General features: G+C 55.3%; 1 protein-coding gene across 11 annotated transcripts in view; it reads left to right on the top strand.

The window, feature by feature from the left end:
- The window catches only part of Adgrb2 (adhesion G protein-coupled receptor B2), a 36,914-nt gene that overhangs the window by 3,297 nt on the left and 11,341 nt on the right, over window positions 1–22,276 (top strand). For 3 of the 11 annotated variants that reach the window (XM_023703065.1, XM_023703068.1, XM_023703067.1), the window contains exons 2-13: window positions 3,686–4,496; window positions 16,676–16,759; window positions 17,049–17,213; window positions 18,319–18,483; window positions 19,096–19,260; window positions 19,342–19,509; window positions 19,583–19,684; window positions 19,764–19,870; window positions 20,646–20,840; window positions 21,014–21,082; window positions 21,165–21,273; window positions 21,625–21,952. In XM_023703065.1, coding sequence (XP_023558833.1) covers window positions 3,701–4,496; window positions 16,676–16,759; window positions 17,049–17,213; window positions 18,319–18,483; window positions 19,096–19,260; window positions 19,342–19,509; window positions 19,583–19,684; window positions 19,764–19,870; window positions 20,646–20,840; window positions 21,014–21,082; window positions 21,165–21,273; window positions 21,625–21,952 — 2,453 coding nt within the window. In that variant the 5' untranslated portion in view covers window positions 3,686–3,700. Of the gene's footprint in view, window positions 1–3,509; window positions 3,562–3,685; window positions 4,497–16,675; window positions 16,760–17,048; window positions 17,214–18,318; window positions 18,484–19,095; window positions 19,261–19,341; window positions 19,510–19,582; window positions 19,685–19,763; window positions 19,871–20,645; window positions 20,841–21,013; window positions 21,083–21,164; window positions 21,274–21,624; window positions 21,953–22,276 lie in introns of those variants that run through there. The other 8 variants (XM_023703073.1, XM_023703071.1, XM_004642931.1 and 5 more) reach the window with 5 other exon arrangements.

Here is a 22,276-nt window from a genome sequence, read left to right as displayed (position 1 = left end):
GAGGGAATTGGAGCTGCCAGGTGGATAAACGCAGCGGATGTGTGCTTTGCCGAGCCCTGTCCTTCCCCCGCCCCACCTTCCTCTCCCCAGCAACCCTGCTCAGTGTTGGTCTGGCAGATAGAAGTCAATCTTGGGGATCCCAGAGACAACCCTGGGCCTGGACCCCCCTTCCGCCCTACCTAGCTTCACCTTGGCCTTTCCAGCTTCTGTGAAAGCCTACGATACTTTTTTCCCTATAGAAGATGAGCCTGAGCTGGGCAGGCCTGTGGGGTCTGAGAGGAAGGGGACCTGAGGGTACCTGAGCAGAGAGGGACTTGGGCTGGGTTTGCTAGGGAGAGGAACTCAGGCTGGACAAGGTCCTGGAGTCTGAGCTTGCTCCCGGCAGTTCCTTACCCTTTGCAGTGCAGAGGGTGCTGGGTAAGAGGCCCTTTGATCCTCTCTACCAAACTCTGGCCCATAAAATTTTCCCTCAGCCCTGTCCTCCCACCTCTCCTCTCTCTCTAGCTCTGGTACAGTGGAGGGGTTTGTGGCTTAGAGGTGACAAAGCTACTATTACAACTCGGTCTAAAGAGTTTTCCCAGAGGCAGTGACCTGGACCTCGTCATTCCAGAGGGAAGCTTTTGTGAGGTTCTGAGAAAAGGTGGGAGACACCAGAGTGGGCCTGGTGTCTGTGCTGGGAACTCATCTGGAGGCCAAGGGAGAAGTGTATGTCATCCTGAGGGTAGGAATCATGGTCTTCATTTCACAGAGAGGAAAACTGAGGCTTGGAATCATTACTTGTGGCTAATGACTACTGCAGCTGTCTGTAAGACAAAGATCCTTCTAAGTTGCCTTCCAGGGGGATAGCTAAGGGAGAGGGCTCTGGGTTAGGATAGGCCCTGGCCACACACACCCAGGAGAGCCCTTAATGAATAAATGGTTCCTTATGACCCAACTTGGAATTAGATCTTTGTCTTATTTTGAGGGATGAGAAGTGATATAAAAAGGGACTCCCACAAGGAATATGTTGCAGCAGGAGCAGACAGGGGCATTCAAACTCAGGGTGAAATCCCAGAAGGGGTGTGAAGGTGTCGGAAGGAGACTGACTGACTGGATGAGAGAACTTGGGTAGCATTTACAGGTGACTCAGTTCTGCAGAAGCCAGCCTGCAGCAGTGAATGACGGAGACCTAGCGTTTGCGGGTGCATCGGGAGCAATAGAGGCTCAGGCTCTGGAACCCTTGGGTCTATGCCACCAGCTTTGGTAAGAGAAGGGGCAACAAACAGGATAGATCCTGCCTGACACTTGGCTGCCACATGCTGAGCCTCCTAGGGCCAACTGTGTTTTTTTACGGTTGGGAGTACTTGTGTATTTCTGCGTATATATGCAAGTGTCTGACTCTACGTGGTGTACATGTGTGTGCACTCTGCCTGCATACACACGCTATGTATACACACTGCAAGATTTCTGTAGTTCACACTGATCTATGTACATGTGTATCTGTTCATGTGCAGAACACCTGTGAATGCCTGTATATGCACATTTATACATGCATGCTTTGGCATGTGTACCTTCAGAGTGCAAGAATATTCAAAGCTACATCTGTGGAGCTGTGTATGGGGGTGTTCCCTGCCCTAGTCTGATTAGGGGAGGGAAGGCCAGTTATAATGAACCCCCATCTCTCCTCTGCTGAGCTGCAGTCATGGCCTGAATTTTGCAGCCTGCTTAAAAATAATTGGGGGCAGTGGGGGGGGGGATTGGGTGTCACTCACCATCAGCTGCTGGCTGCAGCAGGCTGGGCAGGCTGAACAGTTTGGGACAGGTATGATGTGGAATAGGGAAGTCTGGGTCTGTTTTTCAGCTCTGACACAGAGGTGGGGAGGAGACACATCCTCCAGTGGTCTTGTGGGAGGATGGGGCAGCTCCTCCCCAGTAATGAGCCTGCACTGAGCTGCACCTCCCCACCGTGCCCCCACTCCTTGGGTGGCTGGGGAGGGGCAGGTGTGTGCTTACAACTGGGACCTGGTTCCGAGATGCAACAAGTGGGAATGGGGTATGTTGGGCAGCTAGGGGAGCCATAGGTGCTTCATGAGGGGTGGGAATGCTAGAATTGTAACTCCTGCCCCTCCACACAGGCGCTATTTTGAATAGTGAAGGGGAAAGCTGTCCCCAGAGAGCAGCAGTATCTTGGGACAATCTTGCCACACCTGCAAATTCCGCTATGCTTGTAATTCAGTTCCCAGGTGAATAAATACCTTGTCCATTTGTTTCTCAGGCCTGAACCCTGAGAAATGCGCAGAGGGAAGGACAAGAGGCCCTTAGTCTGGAGATGCATGCACTGGAGTCTCCAGTCCTTGGTTCCAGTCCCAGCTGGGCCACGCTAGTGTGATTGTGAACAGGTGGCTTCCCTTTTCCCAGCCTCGTCTTTTCTTGAATATGGAAGAGCAGGGCTCAAGGAGCCAATCCGGGAGTGTGAGCTGTGGTATGGAGAAGGGTGGCCAGTGGAGCTCTTCGTGGGCAGGGCTGGAAGTGAAGGTGTGATCCAGACCCTACACCAGGCTCTGATTTCTGGACTGTCGGCAGAGTCTGGGTTGCTTCAGGCAATGACTCTGCCCTGCCTTGGTGGCAGAGAAAGTGCTTGCAGCTCTGGATCAGGGGGAGGCTCTTGGATCCCCCGGGGGGAGGGCACATTCATACCTTCTAGGAGCACAGTTCAGCAGCATTTTGAGGGAAGGTAGAAGGTGACAAACCAGTCCTACTCTTAGGAGCTTGAACACTCATGAGATAAGCTCTGAGAAAAGGCTAGAAGTCATGGTGGCCTGGTGATCATGTGTCAGGACTTAAAGGACAATCTCATGGCTGGGGAGAAGAGGGATATAAGAGGACAATCACTGTGCCCATTTTGCAGATGAATAAGCTGAGGCTCATGAGACTTACCCTGCTAGTAGGTGGTTGGCTGAACTTGAGTTCAAGCCCCACATCCCCTTGCATGGTGCATCTTCTTGTTCCAACCAGGAAATCCACTGCGGTGGTGCACACACGTGACATTCACACGAGCAGTGCCCTCCCTTCCAAGGTGGGCACGGCTGGGTTGAGCATGGTCCCCGGCACGCTGTAACACCACCCCTTTCTCTCCCACTCAGTGAAGCAAGTGAGTGAGAATGACATTGTTCTGGGAATAACCTTGAATCGCTGTGATTTATAAAAAAGCAAATCGTTGTCAAACATCACCATTTTGACAATTGCTGGATTACGCATGACACTCCTCACGGCTGATCACGACACGCAGTGATAGAGGAACAGGGGTGGAGAATAAAGGTGGGGTGGTGGGGATGAGGCTGGATCTGAACATTAGGCCCCGACACAGCAGATGAGCTGAACAGGGAACCATAGAAAGATGGTGATGGCACTTGAAGCCCTTAGACACCAAGGGCTTGGAAGATTCCAGGCCTTCTCCTGAGTCATTTCCCTCACTTATTTCACCCTTGTAGGAAACCTGAGATTGATACTGTCCTTGCTTCACTTCATAGGTAAGGAGACTGAGGCTCAGAGAGGTCAAGTCTGGTGTGGAAGATCACGCAGGTGGGCCTGAGTGACTTCAAAGAGCACACTCCTAACCAGAGGCCCATTACTTGCAGCTGGCCCTGGAGGTTCAGAGCCCATTCCGGCTATGTGGAGGCCTGCTGACCTTTGTCTCTCTCCACAGGGCAAGGGACATAGGATGACCCCAGCCTGTCCCCTCTTACTGTCTGTGATTCTGTCCCTGCGCCTGGCCGCCGCCTTCGACCCCGCCCCCAGCGCCTGCTCCGCCCTGGCCTCAGGCGTGCTCTACGGGGCCTTCTCACTGCAGGACCTCTTTCCTACTATCGCCTCCGGCTGCTCCTGGACCCTGGAGAACCCCGACCCCACCAAGTACTCCCTCTATCTGCGCTTCAACCGCCAGGAGCAGGTGTGCGCCCACTTTGCTCCCCGCCTGCTGCCCCTGGACCACTACCTAGTCAACTTCACCTGCCTGCGGCCAAGCCCGGAGGAGGCCAGGACCCAGGCAGAGTCAGAGGTGGGGCAGACGGAGGAGGCAGCGGCGGCGGCGGCGGGGTTGGAGCTGTGCGGCGGCTCAGGCCCCTTCACCTTCCTGAGCTTTGACAAGAACTTCCTGCAGCTGTGCCTGTCAGCTGAGCCCTCGGAGGCCCCACGCCTGCTGGCGCCCGCAGCCCTAGCCTTCCGCTTTGTTGAGGTCTTGCTCATCAACAACAACAACTCCAGCCAGTTCACCTGCGGCGTGCTGTGCCGCTGGAGCGAGGAGTGTGGCCGCGCTGCAGGCAAGGCCTGTGGCTTTGCCCAGCCAGGTTGCAGCTGCCCTGGGGAGGCAGGGGCCAGTCCTGCCGCCACACCTCCAGGTCCTCCTGCTGCCCGCACCTTGTCCAATGCCCTGGGGCCTGGGGGCCCTGCCCCGCCCGCTGAGGCCGACTTGCACTCCGGGAGCAGCAATGACTTATTCACCACCGAGATGAGATACGGTGAGTCTGAGCAAGGCCCTGGTGGGGTGCGGTATTTTCAAGAGGCTGATGGCTTCTGATGGTATCCATCACAGAAGATCCTAGCATAACGGTGTAGTTATCCACGGATGTCACCTCTTTGATTAGTCCTGTCTAAATGATGGGGTCATTGAAATAATTGGGGTCACGCCTCACTCTGGAATTCCAGAATGTGCAGTCTGGAAGAATAGGCTACAGATGGGTCCGTGCAGCAGAGTGATTTGTACACCAGGCAGCCAGGGAGACTTCCTGAAGGGAGTGGTGCAGGAACCCAGACCCAAAGGGCAAGTGGGAGCGAGACCAGCCAGAGGAGCAGCGAGGGCATTCCAGACAGACTGAATGGCACACAAAGGCCTCATGCTGGGAGTGACTGTGGCAGGCCCTGGCACTGCGAGTTGACAAGTTTGCCTGCAGGCTGCAGCGAGGAGGGAGCAGAGATATGTTCCTGCCCACACGGGTCAGTGCCTTTTGGCAGTGCCCCAGGGTCAGGGCAGAAGGAGGCAAGGAAGAGTGTGCCTGGGTGAAGAGGCCTGAGCTCGGAGGCTGCCTGGGAGGGCTGGGCTGGCTCAGCTCCCAGTGTCCTGTCTCCCCCCTCTGCGCCCATGTCTTCTGGGACTGAGGCTGCCAGCTGCGGGAGCTTCCTGCTGACAGGGCAAAAGCTCCATGAACCCTTGAGTCCACTGCTGTGTGCCCACCGGAGCTCCCACAGCCTCAGCTGCTCTCCACTGACCAGCTTCTCATAGCTTCAAGGCCCCAAACACCTTGGCTGGATCCTATGTGCCTTCTGAACAGTGCTGAGCCAGGGACTGGCCAGGAAGCCTGACAGCAAACAGGCCAAGGATGTGGGGATGACAGAGGCTGTCTGGGAGCTGGCCCACCAGAGAGGGAAGTCCCTGCCCTCTCTGTACTTGTTTCTTCATTTGGATAATTTGTGTTTCCCTCAGAAAAAGGATGCAGGGATAGGACATTTGGGTTTCACTGACTACTTACATGGGGACAGGGGCTCTTGTGAGGATCTTGAGAGGACGGAAGGGTATGACCTGCCTTCTCTTTGAAGGCTAGACCTAGGCTGCCTCGACTGTTTGCTTGAATAATAAGGGCATCTGAGTTTTTTGTTTGTTTTTGGTCTGTAAAAGGGGGGGGGGAATTAGCTAGAGTGGTAATGACAGTGGCCTCTCCCAGTGATTTAGAGGGGGCTTTCTTGGCCCCCTTGAGACATTTGGCATCATGCCCATCTTCCATGAATGCCCGGTGGCCTTGCTGTGGCCTCTGTCCAAGGCCATCTTGGCCTCTAACAGCGGTCGATGAAGCCGTCCGAGTGACAGCCAGGCCGTGGGCAGGTTATGGGCCCTGGAGGCTGGCCTGGGATTTAGTGCCTGCAGGAAGAAATTGAATTTTGCTTCTTTGTTGAACATCGGGTGGAGAGCGCCAGGCATATATCAGAAGGTTTATGGTTCTTCCTGCGTGGCCACCACTGCCTGTCACTCTATGGGAGCCTCCCCCATTCTCCTTAGCTGAGGGCAAGTTCTTTTGTCTGGCTTTTCCTGTTGTCTATCGGCCCAGTGGTCTGCAGTGGATGGAGCAAGGCTCTGCCCTCATGGGCGGGCACTAGCTGGGCAGATTGCCACGTGGAGCACAGATCCAGGACCAGCCAGCTGGGCTTGGTGGAAACCGGAAGCAGGAATTGGTTGGTAGCTGGGGTGTCTTTGAAGGTCAGCAAGGGCTTGGCACTCTCGAGGAAGGGTACCATTATCAGAGGCTCTACAGGTTGAGCCAGGAGATGGACAGAGATCAGATCGCTGGATCCTGGCCCTGAGGCCTGGTGTCCTTTCTGAAAAGGGAGCCCTGCACTAAGTTCCTGAGCGTGATCTCTGCTCTTGTCCCTTGTCCTACTTGGCATGTCTCCCTGTGGTGGTTCTGTTGGGAGGCCCACCATGGAAGTTGGCATGGGGCAATGTGGCATCAGATGGCATAAGTATGCTCACATGGCACACTGGTGCTAGAGCTGGCTGACATAGCCCCTTCTTCTCCCCTGGCAGGCTCTTCCGTTCTGCCGCCTTCTCCCTCCTGCCCAACCTTTCTGATGCGAGAGACAGTGGGCACATGACTCAGTTTGTTCTACATGAATCTGTGGGTTGGAGGCATCTCCAGGCCTCCAAGTACTCTGGGGCAGCGGCATCACTTTAACCAAGTCCTGGCATCCCCTGCACAGCCCCATGCCTACCTCGCACTGGGCTGCGGGACAGCAGGCTGGCACCTGAGCTGACAGGTAGAGAGGGCATATTGTAGGGACAGTGGGGCACAGGCAGAGTGAGACTGTCATCCCAGCCCCTCCACCAGGTACCATAGCAGAGGAGCTGGATTTCCTTTCTCTGAGATACCTTGAGTGGCGTCCCAAGACTAAGCAGAGTGGGCTGGAGTTGGTGCCAGAGGAGCAAAGATGCCAGGGGTTCTGCTGGACATTGCCCGAGTGGGGTGCTTTGGCCTGCCTCAGAGCTGAGTGCATTTGACAAGAGGGTACAAGCGCCTGTTAATTTCACGCAAACTGCCTTTGATAGATCTCTTGTTATTTTTGGTGAGTTGAGCCATAAATTTGTGCCATCTTGCTGCCGCAATCTGTTAAGTGTGGGGAGAGGAAGAAAGAGAAGGCAGGCAGGAAGGAGCTCCGTAGAAGAGTGGCACGGAGGCTGGTTGAGGCTGAGGCTGGAAGACAGGCAGTAGGGGGAGCGGTTCCTGCCTGACCCTCCAGGTGAGGGAGGCGCTATCCATGGAAGTGGCTGTGCCGAGTGGCACTTGGGAGAAGGAGCCCCTACAGATGACCCCTTCCCTCCTCCATCTGGCTCTAGCCCTCAGGAGCGATCTCCCACCTGATGCGCCAGCCTCCATTCTCAGCTGAGTCTCTGGGAAGATACGAGTGGGTTCAGGACCCACCCCCCCCCACATGCTCTCTCTGCTCTTGTGATTGGACAAGATGCTGCCCCTCCTGGGGCCCTGGGGCACCCAGTGCTTTGTGTGTGTTTCCTGATGTAATGTACCAGTGCCTCAAGACTCCTGCACACCACTAAAGCTCCTTGACCATGTCTGCACCCCATCGTGAACCAGCTTCTGTGCTCTTCCCAGCCTTCCTCCTGTTCTTTCCTGCCCTTGCACCTGATGCTCTTCCCTGTCTCCAAGGCGGTGCTCTCCTACCTGCCTCTGCTTGGGATGGCTGTCCCCTTGCCTGGCTGTCCCTTTGGAGTGCCCTTTGTCTTGGTTGTCCAGAGTTCTCCCAAGCCTGGCACACCCAAACCCAGCCCTGAGACACACCAGCTGGGGACCTGCGTGGCATTGCCCCTCTTTGCACTCAGGCCTGCTGTTCTCTGCTGGCCAGCCTGGTCTGGGGGTAGGAAGTGGGGTCCTGCCTACATGGTTGGGGCTGTGATGGTGGGGAAGGTCCTTCCAGCCCAGATGTGTGCCACTCAAGTGCTGTGTGCCCCATCCTGGGGTGGGGAGTGCAGCTCTGAGTCCCCCAGATTCTCAGCAGGCACTGAGTTCCGGCCCCCTGCCCCAACATGAGCTCATTCCTTATCAGCATGGACTCTGCGCCAGGTCTCAGGTTGGCCCTGACTGAGTGAGATCAGATGCCAGTGAAGTGCATTGTGTGGCCTCATGTGGCACAGTGACCACTTGCGCATAGTGGTGGTCAAGGCCACAGACCAGTGTGGCCAAGCCTGGGTTCAGTTCCTGACCCCACCATTGACTGTGTGGCCACAGACAAGTGACTTTACCATTTCATCACCTGAGTCTCGGGATAGTGAGCTCTGTTCTATAGGGTGATGGGGAGCATCCCGCAAAGGAATGTGCGTAAGTGCTCAGCACAGTGGCTGGCTGCATTACTCCATTTTCTGCTGCTAATAATGCATAAACACAGACTGGGTAAGTTTTGAAGGAAAGTGTCTTATTTTGGCTCACAGTTCTACTCCAGTGTCAAGGGTCTATATCTGGTGATGGGTTTCTTTTCTTTTAATGTATTTGGTTGTTACAGGATCTTACTACGCAGCTTGGACTCCTGGTGATCCTCCTGTTTTCAGCCTTCCCTGCACTGGGATTATAGGCGTGCACCACTATGCCCCTGGCTCAGCCCTACCTGGGGGCCAGGCTAGCGTGGTATGTGGTGCCGAGGATCAAACTGTGGTCCCTGAGCTTGCCTAAGCTTGCCTGAGCAGATGCTTTAGTCCGCTGAGCTATCTCACCAGTCCCTGGTGATGGGTTTCTTGATGGCAGAGTCTGAAGTGGTGTAGGGCACCACACGGCAAAGGGACAGGGAGCAACACCCCCTGTCTTAATAAAGCCACCAAGATTCAACCATGGGGCTCCACCCTGGTGATCTTGTCTAATCCCAGTTACCCCCTGAAGTCCCTACCTCTGAACACCATAAGTGTTCAGAGTAAGTGCCCATCGTCTTCCTGCCTCGCAGTGGGGATTAACTATAACAGATGGAGCCATACCCAAAGCAAGGCACTGGTACATTATAGACCCCACCCAATTACCCCACCCAATTAGTTGCTGTTCTGGGCATGGTGGCACACACTCGTAATCCCAGCACTGTGGGAGGCTGAGGCTGGAAGATCACAAGTTTGAGCCCAGATAGGCAATTTAGTGATTTAAAAGAGACCCTGTCAAAAAATGAAAATATTAAGAAAGGGCTAGGCTGGCGAGATAACTCAGGGGTCTAAAGCACCTGTCTTAGGCAAACTTAGGCAGACACAGGGGACTGCAGTTTGATCCCTGGCACCACATGCTGCACCAGCCCCACCCTTAGGGCGGGCTGAGCTGGCAAAAAAAAGGAAGAAAGAAAAGAAAGGAAGGGCTAGACAGGTAGCTCAGTGTGAAGGTCCTGAGATAAATTCCCCGTAAACCTCCTCAATAAATAAATAAATAAGTTTGTTTCTGCTTGCTCCGAAATTGGTGTGATAATTCCAAGTGTGCATGTGATGGGAGGCGTGTCCAGGGATGGAGGATCAAGCCACAAAGGAGTAGGGCGGTAGTCTAAAGAAGGTGATTCTGTGTGAATTTCTCAAAAATTCATATTTTGAGGCATGAATAGGAATTTACTAGCTTGTAAAATTTCTCTTTAAGTTGGATTAATTTTTAAATTTATTAAAAAGTTTCATATCACAAAAGGAAAGAGTATCACTTACCTGAAATCAGAGATAACCAAAGAAACAACCACAGTGAAAACGAAATGGCATTATTAAATCCTGGCTCAGGACTCCTGTCCCTCCCTTTGTTAGAAGGAGAAATTACCTTGGTGAGGAGGTGTGGAAAGTCTAGAACTGCTGAGAGACTTTATCTTTCGTGCAACTGGAAGGATTAGAAACTAGGTGACCATGTAACTTGTCATCTAAACTGGGACACTTTTGAGGTCATGAAGAGGACAAGGTGGACACTATTAATGACGTCAGGACAACAGCGCAAAGCTGGCTATCCCAGACAAATGTGCAACTTGTTACTCTGATTAAGAGACCCAGGAAGCTGGGGGTGGCAACACATAGCACACCCTTGTAATCCCAACACTCTCGTAGGCTGAGGCCAGAGGATCACAGATTTGAGCCCAGCCTGAGCAATTTAAAAAGATTCTGTATTTTATTTATTTATTTTGGCTACTCTGAGTGCCGGGCTGCGCATGGCATGGGTTGCCCAGGATTGAACTGCAGTCCCCTGCAGCTGCCTAAGCTTGCCTAAGCAGGCACTTTATACTGCTGAGCTATCTTGCTGGCCCAAGATTTCTGTCTTTAAAGAGTTGAGAATATAGTTCAGTGGAGAGATCCTGGCTTCATTCTACAGTACTACTAAAATCATGATCATAAAAAAATAGAGACCTAGGAGGGAGTTGATATCCCCAGTCTAGTGTTACTTCCTGGCATATTCATGAGCCTATCCATGTCATCCCCACCCTGCACTCTGAAAAAACCACTTCAGAGGAAGCAGTCTGTGCAAAAAACACAGGGGTGCAAAACATGCCGGAGTAGGGGCAAAAGTGGTTCAATTGGTGGATGTCATCCCCAGGGGAGGGAAGAGGGGTCAGGCCTTTGACTACGGTCCCAAGACACAGGGTGGCTAAGGGCTTGAAGGGAACAAGAAGCTGGGCGTGGTGGAGGAGACAGGCTGAGTCAGACTTGGTCCCTGCCCTCCAGGAGCTTCTAGCCACATGGGGATGTGGCAGTGCCCCAGCCAGCTCCGGTGGGAGGTGGGTGCACAGAGCTGCAGCATGGGGAGGAAGAATTACTGGAAGGGAACTGGCTCTCTGTCTGGGTACCTGGTCTCACTAGACTACAGGGGTGGAGCCTGGGATTCTCAAAGCCACCTTCCTTTCTTACCGTGCCCTTGGGATTTCAGTGCACTATGGGGTTCGAGAAGCGCCGCTGGGGCTGGGAAGCCAGAGAGGGATGTGGCAGAGCCACATTTCAAGAAGAGCAGTTGGTGGTTGCTCAGGGCTCTGGGGCCAGCCTAAGGGAGGATGCGCAGAGCCCTGGGAAGGGAGAACTGCTTTGTAAATCGCAATGCTCTCCCCATGGAAGTGGTGATTATTGTGGTTATTTATAACGTATTCACGGCACAGGAGGCTGAGGGGGCTGGACTCTACACGGGAGCCCGGCATAGCAGGTATGCAGAGTCCTGCTCAAGTGGCAAGGAGACTGCACCCTTGCTGTTGGGGTGGAGGAACCCCTAGGAAGATCTGGCCCATGTTTGCTGAAGGTCTTTCCTATGTCTGGCTGCCCAGAGTATAAGCCCTCTGTGCAAGAGGGGTGCCAGACTAAAGCCCATGAAAGGGGTGAACCCAGGATACTCACAGCTGCAGTAGGAGCTAACCCCGTGGACTAGGCCACAGAAAAGTGGACGGGCATTCCTGAAACCCTATGTAGTTGGCCTAGCAATGCTTCCTGGAAGAGGCGACATTTGACAAGTAGATGCTGGCGAATTGGTTTGGAGGAAGGGGTATTTTAAGAGAAGGGAACAAACAGCATTAGCAGAGGGACTGGAGGGAGTAAAGCATTTGCATGTTCAAGAGATAACGCAAAGGGGGTGACAGCTCCTTTTTACTGCGCCCCAGGCAGTCCATGTCTCTTGTTTCACTTAATTCTCACAATGGACCTAGGTGGTAGCAGGTGTTATTCTTACTTTCAGTTGAAGAATTTGAAGCTCGGAGAGATGAGGTGATTTGCCCAAGGGCAGACAGCAAGAGGTTGGCAGAGGTGGGAACCAAACACATCTATCTGGCTCCAGAGTCTGTGCCCTGCTGGCTGGGCCCCCGCGACTTGCAGCATGCTTTGCTGGGACTGGACAGGTCGGCAGGGGCTGGAGATGTATGCTGTGGCTGTAGCAGCAGGGAGCCACTGCAGGCTCCTCCGCAGGAGAGTGAGCTCAGGAATCACTTCAGAGGCCACCGAAGAGATTCAGGCTCCCAGGAGGGGAGAGGAAGGGAGAGTAGAGGCGCAAAGGAACAGTGGGACGGTGTGTGAAAGCGGGGGAACAGACAGGGGACCAGGGTAACAGTACTTGGGGCCTGTGGGCAGTAGGGGAGGTGAATCGAAGAAGGCTCAGGCTGAGCTGCATTGTGTCAGAGTGGATGCAGCTGAGGGGAGAAAGCAAGCGTGTGGAGTCGGCAGGGCTAGATTCAGATCCCACCTGCCTGTCCCCATTGTGAGATCTTGGACCCCATTCCTCAGTAGTGAAATGGTGGGCTGGTCCTCGTGAGGATTAGACAAGGTGCTGGAGAGTACACGGTGACCCACGCTAGAGCTGGTTAATGTTACCCTTTTTAAAACAAAAGAGGGGTGGGGTATGTAGCTAAGCGGCATAAGCACCTGCCTGGTAAGTGCGAGGTCTTGAGTTTGATCCCTGGTACCAAAAACATTAAAAAAAACCAAACAAACCAGAAGAGGTCACAGGTGGTTGAGTGGTGACAGACTGGCAGCCAGTGGGAAAGCCGATAGGCTGTAGGTCTGCACCGTGTCATTCTCGGTCTGGCAAGCCTGCTGAGCTCACTGGTGGGGCTCCTGGACTCTGGGCACCCACACCTTCCCAAGCCCTTCTTGTCTTCTCAGATGCTACCCAGCTGGCCTTGCCTGCAGCTTCGCCTGCTCTGGGCCCAGAGCCGGCTGGAGCCTGTGCGTATGTGTGGAGTAAATGCTCATTGCAGTAAATGCCACCTGGTCTTATCTGTCTTCTTCCCCTTCAGGGAGAACTGGTTTTCTCATGTGGAGAAGTTAAAGCGCTGGCCTCTGCTGAGGGGTGAGGAATGGAGGATGGAGGGGGAATGGCCTGGATGATGAGCCCAGCTGTGGGGCCTTGGGCTGCTTCTTCCCTCTCTGTGGCCTGGCTCAGGATGCCAAGAGAGGAACCCACAATCTGGGTCCAGGGCATGTTACGGTTTTCACATAGGGTGGGTTTTGGGAAGCCCCACCTCTGATTATATTGTAGGGCTGCCCAGCGAGCGGCTGGTGAGCTGGGGGAGGGTGTGAAATCCATGAAGGCAGGTCGGGCTGGTCTCAGGCATATCTTGTTCAATGGGCTCACTGCATGCCAGGCTGTGGAGGGTGGCACTGCCCAGACCTGGTCACAGGCAAGACACCACATAGGAGCGGGAGGAGAGGACTGTGTGTCCAGTGACTGGGTAGAAAGTGTGCTTATTGATAATTGGGTGTTGGGATGGGGGTGGTTTAGGTGGAGAGCTGGGGATCTTGTCCTGGAACCTTCTTACTGTCCCTTCAGTAAGGGCTGGCATGTCAGGTAGTGCTGCTGCTGCTGCCACCAGGCAGTTGACACTTTGCTGGGGACTGTTTTCAGTGACTCCCCCAGGAGAAGGCAGGAGCAAAGTGTCCATTTATTGATTTTTTTTTTCCCTCCTGGGCCAGGCTCTGTGTCAGCATTCACAGGGGTCAGGAAGATGACTTGTGCACTTACATAGCCTTCCCTCAAAGGGCTGTGGTGGTGGTGGTGGGGTAACATCAGACAGTCAGAATGTGGAATCATGGGTGATGAAAGGACAAGTAGAAGAGGGGGCAGCCAGTTCTGCTGAGGAATGGGTGGTAAGGAAAGCTCTACACCTGAGCGGTCTTTTGATGGAGGATTTGAAGGCTGAGTAGTTTTCCAGGCAAAAGTGGAAACAAGCAAGTGGAGGTTGAAGAGCTGATGATCCTATTCTGGTTGTGCTGAGTTTAAAAGTCAAGGCAGGAGGCAGGAGGACCTTCACAGCAGTGGGATACAGGAGAGGCAGGGGCTGGGCATACAGACTGGGGATGTTGGCCCTAAAGGAATCACTGAGCTTTGGGTCCACAGCAGTGAGAACAAGACAGAGTATGGCAGCAGGAAAGGACCAGACAGAAGATGGTAGCTCCACAGAGAGGTCAGAGGGAACCAGAAGAGCCAGAGAGCAGAGGGTTTCAAGGCAGGAAGCAGGGCCAGCTGCTGAAGAGGGTCAAGCGAGATGAGGTCTGGGAGTGTTTGCAGAGTGAGCACAGGAGGTGTTGATGGCTCTGTCAGGAGCAGTTTCAGCAGTGAGATGCGGGCAGCAGCCAGACTGCAGTGGATCCACAGGGAGGTGACATAGGAGCCAGGAAGTGAGTGGCAGGTGAGAAAGTGGAGTGGCAGCTGGGAACCAGGCCTTGGTGGTAGAGGGCAGCCGGGGGGCAGCAGCCATGGGAGGGAGAAAGTGCAGGGAGGCCCCCAGAAGGCAGGAGGCCTGAGTGGGTCCAGGGCTGCTGCAGGGAGAGAACACGGACTGCACGTTAATGAGATGGGCCATAGATGAGCCCTCTTGTAAAGGTGAAGGAGCAGCGCAGGGCCCAGCCAGGGTGGCCTGTATGGGAAGGCCCCGGCGGGCCTGGGAGCTGCACTCACGGGTATGTGAGCTTCTGTGTGCCTTGTGAAGGGTGAAGGGGTCACACAGAAAGTGTGGCAGGCTGAGGGCTTGAGGAGAGCCCGGGAGGTCTGGCGTGACCGCCAAGGGGTACGCAGAAGGAGCGAAACTCAGGAGGGCGACTGAGAAGTCCTGGGCACCCAGCACATGCGGAACCGAGAGTCTGTCGTGGTGCCAGTTGGCACAGCTGTAGGCTCTTCTGCAGCCTGGGAGTGGGCGTGGAGAAGGTGGCTTGTCACGGGCTCCAGGCTGGGGGCGCTGAGCAGGCGTGGAGGAGCAGTTGGGTGAGGGGACTGAGGAGCTGGCAGGTGTGGCCTGACCCCTTTGCTGGGGGCTGTCTGAGGCAGGATCCACAGCCAAGCCCAGAGGACCACAGACACTCTTCAAAAGGAGGCAGGCATCTTTGGGGCTGAAGGGCAGCCAGGAACCAAGACAGAGTGGGGCGGAGGTTGTGAGAAGAGGGGAGATGATAAAAATAAACCAGAGAGTCACTGTCTTCTCAGCATTTGCCATGTGCCAAGCATGGTACTGAGAGCTTCAAAGCCTGCTGTCAGGGGTCCTCACGTCAGTCCTTACGTTTGGGGGATTATGAGTACTGCTTTCCAGAGAAGCCAGAATCAGAGAGGTGAAGAGACTTGGCCGAGGCTGCACAGCTTGTCAGGATTCTCCAGTCGGGATCCAGTGTTGCTACAGGATAGGGTGTGTGCCAGATTTCAAAAATGGTTTCTGAGATGAAATGTCTCAGGCCTGGGACTGGTGGTTCATGTGGAGGGCAAGGCCCACGAGCTGAGAAGACCAGAGACTGGGCTGAGGGGCAGCTCCGAGCCTCCAAAGCAGTGAGTTTGCTTGGGGCGGCCACGGTGCAGGTCTGGTCAGGGAGGGCTTTCTCTGTGGTGCAGAGCTGGGGCTGGGCAGCAGGGTGCTGGAGGAAAGCAGCTCTTCTGGGGCCCTTTTCAGTGCTGACTTGAAGATGGGAGAGAACAGGGAGCAGGGGCAAGTAGGACCTTCTAGTCTGAGAGCATGGCTGAAACCCTGTCCCCAGTGCTGTTCTAATCCTACCACAGCCAGGCTTTTCCCTCTGATTTCTTGTCTGCCCCTCATCCCTCTTACTAGTCTGAGGGCATTGTCAGCTAAGAGGGATGGTTTATTTTGGCTTACAGTTTGGGAGGATTTGGTCCTGTTCATTTGGCTTAGTTGATTTTGGGCCTGTGGTGAGGCAGTGCATCATGGTGGGAGTGTTTGATGGGGAAAGTCTATTCACCTCATGGCCAGAACCAAAAACAAGAGGCAAAGAAGGGTAGGGGTCCCATTATCCCCTTCCAGGGCAGCCCCCCCCCCCCCCGTGACTGGAAGACCTTCCACTAAGCCCTGCCCATAAAGTTTCCACCACCTCCCAGTATTACTGAGCTGAGGACCAATCCTTTAACATATGGGAACATTCCAGATCCAAAGTAGAACACAGAGAGAGAGGCCTGGAGCAGTTCCTATCTATGCAGGGCAGGCTTGGGAGAACACAGTCTCCAGGGCTGGTGGAGCTGCCAAGGCCTAGATCAGATACACAAATCCAGGCAGCTGAGAGCCCAGCCTGGTCAGAGGCTGAGGCAGCAGCCACCTCCGGGAGCACCTGCTGTTCTCCTAGCCACAGGGGGTGTGGGGTGGGTGGGAGGAGGGTCAGCTGGATGTACCCTGGCCTAAGGCCTTGGATCTCACAGGGGTGGCACTCTGACCCATGCTTCTAGGTCAGAGACCAGGACTGCTTGGGAAGCAGAGCGTGAACTGTGTCCCAGAAGCAGGGGTGGGGTCGAGAGCCCTTTGAGGGCAATGAGCCTGGGCTTCAGGCTCACTGAGCTGTCTGCTCTTGAACAAGACACTCAGTCTCTCTGGTCTAGTTTCCTCCCCTCTCAACAGAGATAGTCTCTTCTTCCTGAAAAGAGGATTAAAGGAGACAGGTATGGGCAGGGCTTGGCACAGATCCCTCCCCAGAGCTCATTAATATGAGCAGCTTCCAGTCTCCTCTTCTGGCTGAAGCAAGAAATGGCAAATATGGTTTTAAGGTAGAGGGTGAATCCTGTGTGGCCTTCTGAGCCTCAGTTTCCTTATCTGTAAGATGAGAGGGCAAGGGCAGGATATGATGCTCTCTGCCTTACGTGCAGTTGGTTCCAAGCCCTCAGACTGAGGGCCAGCAAGGCTGCCCTCTGTGCCACTGGGGTAGGACTGAGCTGCCCTTTGCTGAGCTCCTGCCACCACCTCCGTGTTCCAGGTGAGGAGCCAGAAGAGGAACCGAAGGTGAAAACCCAGTGGCCAAGGTCTGCAGATGAGCCTGGGCTATACATGGCGCAGACAGGTAACTCGGGCCCGCCTCCCTCCCTCTGTGGTGCGGGCCCGACTGTGTGGCATCTGATGGCATGTGTGTTTGGCGTGTGCCCGTCTGTGTCTATGTCCTGGAGCTCAGTTGCGTCTGTCTGTCACATAAGGCCTGTGAGCAGGGCTGGGTTGCCTCCCAGAGAGCCTGCCACTTGGGGTTACGGTAGGAGGATCCCCGATGCCTGTTCCTATCTTGCTGGTGCTCTCACTCCATGAAATTGAGGGCCTGGGATGTGCCCCCTGCCGCCGACGCTGTCCCTCTCTTGTAGGCGACCCGGCGGCTGAGGAGTGGTCCCCGTGGAGCGTGTGTTCTCTGACGTGTGGGCAGGGTCTGCAGGTGCGGACCCGCTCCTGCGTGTCCTCCCCCTATGGGACCCTGTGCAGCGGGCCCCTGAGGGAGACCCGGCCCTGCAACAATTCAGCCACCTGCCCAGGTAGGCCGGTCCTCCTCCCTGCCCCGTGTGCCTGCAGAGTGTTAGGTCCTGGTTGGCCCTTCCTTTCACTCAGCATATTTGCCTGCCACCCATACCATGCTTAGCTCCATGTACCTTCCCAGTCTGGCGAAGGGGCACAGCTGAATCCCACCACTCTGCTGGCCTCACTTCTGCGCACCACGCTCCTCTGATGCCCGTGTCTTGGTAGACAAGGCTTATTTTTATCTACATGGCCCTCTGTGTCTCCCAGCCCTGGCCTCACTGCGCTCTTAGACTTTCTCACTTCACTGCATTTGCTGCTTTGCCCCCTCCTCCCCCATTAAAATGCTTCCTGTCCTTGAGGATCTGGGATGAACGTCACTTTTATTTTAAAACAAAACCTTTCCCAACAGTCTCTTCCGTGTTCTGGGCTCATGTCTCTTCCAGGGAGCCTCCCGCAGACCCTTGGGTCCTCTATATAGTTAAGCTTGTAGTTGTTGAGAAAATGCATATGCCTGCCTGGGACAGGTGGTGACCACATGGGGCAGGGTAGCCAGTCTTTTTCTTGTTCCCCGAGGGTGAAATGGTGCCTGGTTGTGAACTGAGAGCAGGTTCTACCTGGGAGGGCTCTTGGTACCTGGGATGTGGCAGCCGCTTGCAAAGGGCTGGGGCAAAGCTGTGTGAGCTTGGTGTGTCGTGTCCATGTAGAAACCTGTGTCTCTTTGTGTGTCCATGAACTCGGGTCTGGGCAGGGCACTGCTCTTGCTCCAGGCCTGTCATGTTGGATCCTGTGGATCTGGAGGTGGGAAGGATGGAATGGGATGGGGTGGTCATTGGGTCCTTGACTGCTCCCCAGGACAGCAGGAGAGAAGGACCCCTGGATGCCCTTCCAGGTTGGTCCTACTCTTCCCGACCAGGTGTCCCCACAGGCTCTGCCCTTCCACATTCTCTCAAAGTGCAGAGTCCTGGGGCCCTGTGAAATTGCCCTGGCAAGAAAACCCAGAGCAAAGCCAATAAGGAGGGGCCGCAGAGTTGCGGAGCTCCTGATTGGTGGGCAGATGGGCAAGCGATGGCAGTGGGTGGGGCCAAGGTGCTGCCCTGCCACCGGCCACGTGCTTCCTTACAGTGAACGGCGTGTGGGAGGAGTGGGGGTCCTGGAGCCTGTGCTCCCGCAGCTGCGGGCGGGGGTCTCGGAGCCGGATGCGGACCTGCGTGCCCCCCCAGCACGGCGGCAAGCCCTGCGAGGGTCCTGAGCTGCAGACTAAGCTCTGCAGTATGGCCGCCTGCCCGGGTCAGTAGCGCCTGGGGGCTTCTAGGCAGGCGCTGCCCAGCTGGGTGGGGGTGGGGGTCGGGAAACCCAGGGGACACAGACCCAAGGCCCTGCCCTAAATGCCCCCTTGAACATTGACCAAGCATGGGGGAGACTGGAGAAGTATACTTGCCAGCGTGGGAGGTGAGCCCCAGTCCTGATTAGGGTTGGCACACTGACCCCAGCAAAAGGGGGCTGCTTGCCAGTACCCCTTCCTGTAAGCCTAAGCTACCCTTGCTGTCAAGAGCATTTTGGTGTCCCTGGCCAGCTGGACTGTGAGAGGACACAGAACTGGGCTTAAGGGTGGGCAGAGATCAAAAGGTGGCCCTCTAGCCCATGTCCTCAGCCAGGAGAGAGCTTGGAGCTTGGTGCTGAGTCAAGGTGTGTCCTTGAAGCTGGTGACAGGCAGGCGGGATACAGCCCAGGCACCACTTGCTTGCTTGCTGCAGACCCTTTCATGCACCCATGAAGTGGGGCTGCCCTGGCATAGGTCCACATGCTGAGTAGGCTCTGCAGTCCCCCATGGCACTCTTCCACTGCTAGTCTACCCATGCTCTGCTCAACGACCACCCCTGCTTGTGTCTCCCCATGCAGTGGAAGGCCAGTGGCTAGAATGGGGTCCATGGGGCCCATGCTCCTCATCCTGTGCCAATGGGACCCAGCAGCGCAGTCGGAAGTGCAGTGTGGCAGGCCCAGCCTGGGCTACGTGTACAGGTGCCCTCACTGACACCCGCGAGTGCAACAATCTTGAGTGCCTGGGTGAGTGCTCAGCGTGAGTAGCAGGTGACAACCCTGGCCTTGGGGGCACCTGTGGCCTCTCATGCTTTCCCTCTCCTACAGCCACTGATGGCAAGTGGGGGCCATGGAATGCATGGAGCCTGTGCTCCAAGACATGTGACACAGGCTGGCAGCGCCGCTTCCGAATGTGCCAGGCCTCAGGCACACAGGGTTACCCCTGTGAGGGTACTGGAGAGGAGGTGAAGCCGTGCAGTGAGAAGAGGTGTCCAGGTATGCCTGCATAGCCCCAGGGGGCTGGGGGCCCATAGGTGAGCCTGGCTGAGCCCCTGCCCTATACCTACAGCCTTCCATGAGATGTGCAGGGACGAGTACGTGATGCTGATGACATGGAAGAAGGCGGCAGCTGGTGAGATCATCTACAACAAGTGCCCCCCCAACGCTACAGGTAAGGTGTGGATCCCCCGAGCTGTGGCAGGAGTGGGTGAGAGCCCAGCACCCGTGCCCAACCCTCTTTTCTCCTGCAGGCTCTGCCAGCCGTCGCTGTCTACTCAGCGCACAGGGTGTGGCATACTGGGGACTACCCAGCTTTGCCCGCTGCATCTCCCATGAATACCGCTACCTGGATCTGTCAGTGAGTATGCCCGCCAGGTTGGGGTGCTACATAATCTGTCCCAGTCTTGGGTAGGGGTTGGAGGAAGCTTGAGGCTCCACTATTCCCATGTGCCTTGGCATATGCTGTGCCCACTTCTGCCTGGATAGGCCTCTCCTTTCCTGGCAAACTCCTGATCATCCCTTAACCCCTCCCTCTTCAGTATCTTCCTGTATTGGTGGTGCCTACCCTCATGCTCCTGCACCCCCTAAACTACTCAGTCATTAGGTATTAATGTTTACCTGAGGGCTGGGGGCCTCCTTAAAGACAGGGTCAAAGTTGAAATTCTTTTTGTGTGCCGAGAGCCCAGCCCAGGGCTGCCATGGGCTTGGGTAGCATCAGCATAATTGGTGTCAATATTTCTGAAAGTATGGGGTAGTGGCTGGTTTTTGCATTTGGAGCTTGTGATTGAGCATATGGGCGAGAGCATGTGCACACAGTACTTTCGCATGTGCATGACTCCTTTAGGTAGGCCAGGTGCCCTCTCTCTATACCGGTTTATCATCTATGTACATGTCTGAGCACCTTCTTTCTCCAGGTTTTTCTATTGCAGTCTTTTTAAAGTATCTCTTAGGGGTCTCTTTGAGTCTTCTTCTTGGACTTTGTCTCTCCTGGGAGCCCCTTTGAGCATCTCTCTGACCTTGTATGTCTTCTCTCCTGGCTGCAAGCAGTGGGTGGATGGGAGGAGGATGGGTCAGGGTCTCTTCCCAGCTCCCGCTCAGCCCTCCAGTGACAGGGACTCCTGTATCCTCTACAGCTGCGGGAGCACCTGGCAAAGGGGCAGCGCATGCTAGCGGGCGAGGGTATGTCACAGGTGGTGCGCAGTCTTCAGGAACTACTAGCCCGCCGCACCTACTACAGTGGGGACCTGCTCTTCTCTGTGGACATTCTGAGGAATGTCACTGACACCTTCAAAAGGGCCACCTATGTGCCCTCTGCTGATGATGTGCAGGTACCACCCTGTGCTGCTGGGAGGAAGGAGGGTGGTATCCCAAACTGAATGGAGGGGGAAGCCAAGCCCCTCTGGCAGGGGCTGTTGGTGATAGCAGGTGTGCAGAAGGGAAGTCCTAACTCCTGGGTTAAATCTCCCTGAACTCCCCCCCCCTTTTTTTTTTCTTCCCCCAGCGCTTTTTCCAGGTCGTGAGCTTCATGGTAGATGAAGAGAACAAGGACAAGTGGGATGACGCACAGCAGGTGAGGTCCAGATCCCGGCTTCTCCTTTCCTGACCTATCCCCACCTTGAACTCCTACTGCCTCACACACTTTCTGTCCCCAGGTGTCCCCTGGCTCTGTGCACTTGCTTCGTGTTGTGGAGGACTTCATTCACCTGGTGGGCGATGCCCTCAAGGCCTTCCAGAGCTCTCTGATTGTCACGGACAATCTGGGTACAAGGAGGCGGTGCTGGGGGGGTTGTTGCTGGAGATAACTGAGTCGAGACCACTGTGGGGGAGGGGTGGCTCCCCTTCAAATGATTTTTTCTGTTTTTCTGTCTCTTGTTTCTGGATCCTTTTTTCCCCTCATTTAATTCCATGCTTGTATCTTTCTCTCCGCATGTTTTCCCTCCATCTTCGCATTGTCTGGCTCTGGGTACGTGTCCCCCTCCCTGTGTTTGTACCAACCTCTGTGTGTGTGTCTGCCTTTCCTGCTGTGTCTCCCCCGTGTGTGTGTCTCTTCCCTTGGGGCTCTCCCCTTGGGCCTGTCTCCCGTGCACTCTGCCCACCTTCCTCCCACTTCAGTGATCAGCATTCAGCGAGAGCCCATCTCGGCTGTGTCCAGCGACATCACATTTCCCATGCGGGGCCGCCGGGGCATGAAAGACTGGGTGCGGCACTCAGAGGACCGCCTCTTCCTGCCCAAGGAGGTGCTCAGCCTCTCCTCTCCAGGGAATCCAGCCGCACCCGGCATGGCAGGCAACCCTGGCAAAGGGAAGGGCCCAGGAACCGTGCCCCCTGGTCCCGGCCACTCGCACCAGCGCCTCCTCCCAGTGGACCCTGATGACTCCTCCTATTTTGTGATTGGTGCTGTGCTCTACCGCACCCTGGGCCTCATCCTGCCACCCCCCAGGTGGGTCTGCCTGAGCAGAGTGATACACATGCTGCTGTGCCTCCATGGGGACCCCTCACCTAGCTCTGGATGTGGCTGCTTCTCAAAGCTTCCCATGCAGCTTCCATAGGATGTGCTGGTATCCAGTGCTCTTTGGACCGGTGGTGCTCCTTTTGGGCCACACTGAGCTCTTGGGGCTTCCCATGGGCCTGAACGCCTGACGGCTCCTGACACCCATCTAGAGGAGCTCAACAGGTTTTTTTTTTTTTTGTGGAACCAGGGATTGAACTCAGGCCCTTGCGCTTGCCAGGGAAGCACTTATTCCACTGAGCCATCTCCCTGGCC

Source organism: Octodon degus, unplaced genomic scaffold (genome assembly GCF_000260255.1).
Source record: "Octodon degus isolate 3935 unplaced genomic scaffold, OctDeg1.0 scaffold00163, whole genome shotgun sequence".
NCBI classification, from domain to species: Eukaryota; Metazoa; Chordata; class Mammalia; order Rodentia; family Octodontidae; genus Octodon; species Octodon degus.
The sequence above is the reverse complement of the archived record's forward strand: the minus strand, read 5'-3'. Positions and strand labels throughout refer to the sequence as shown.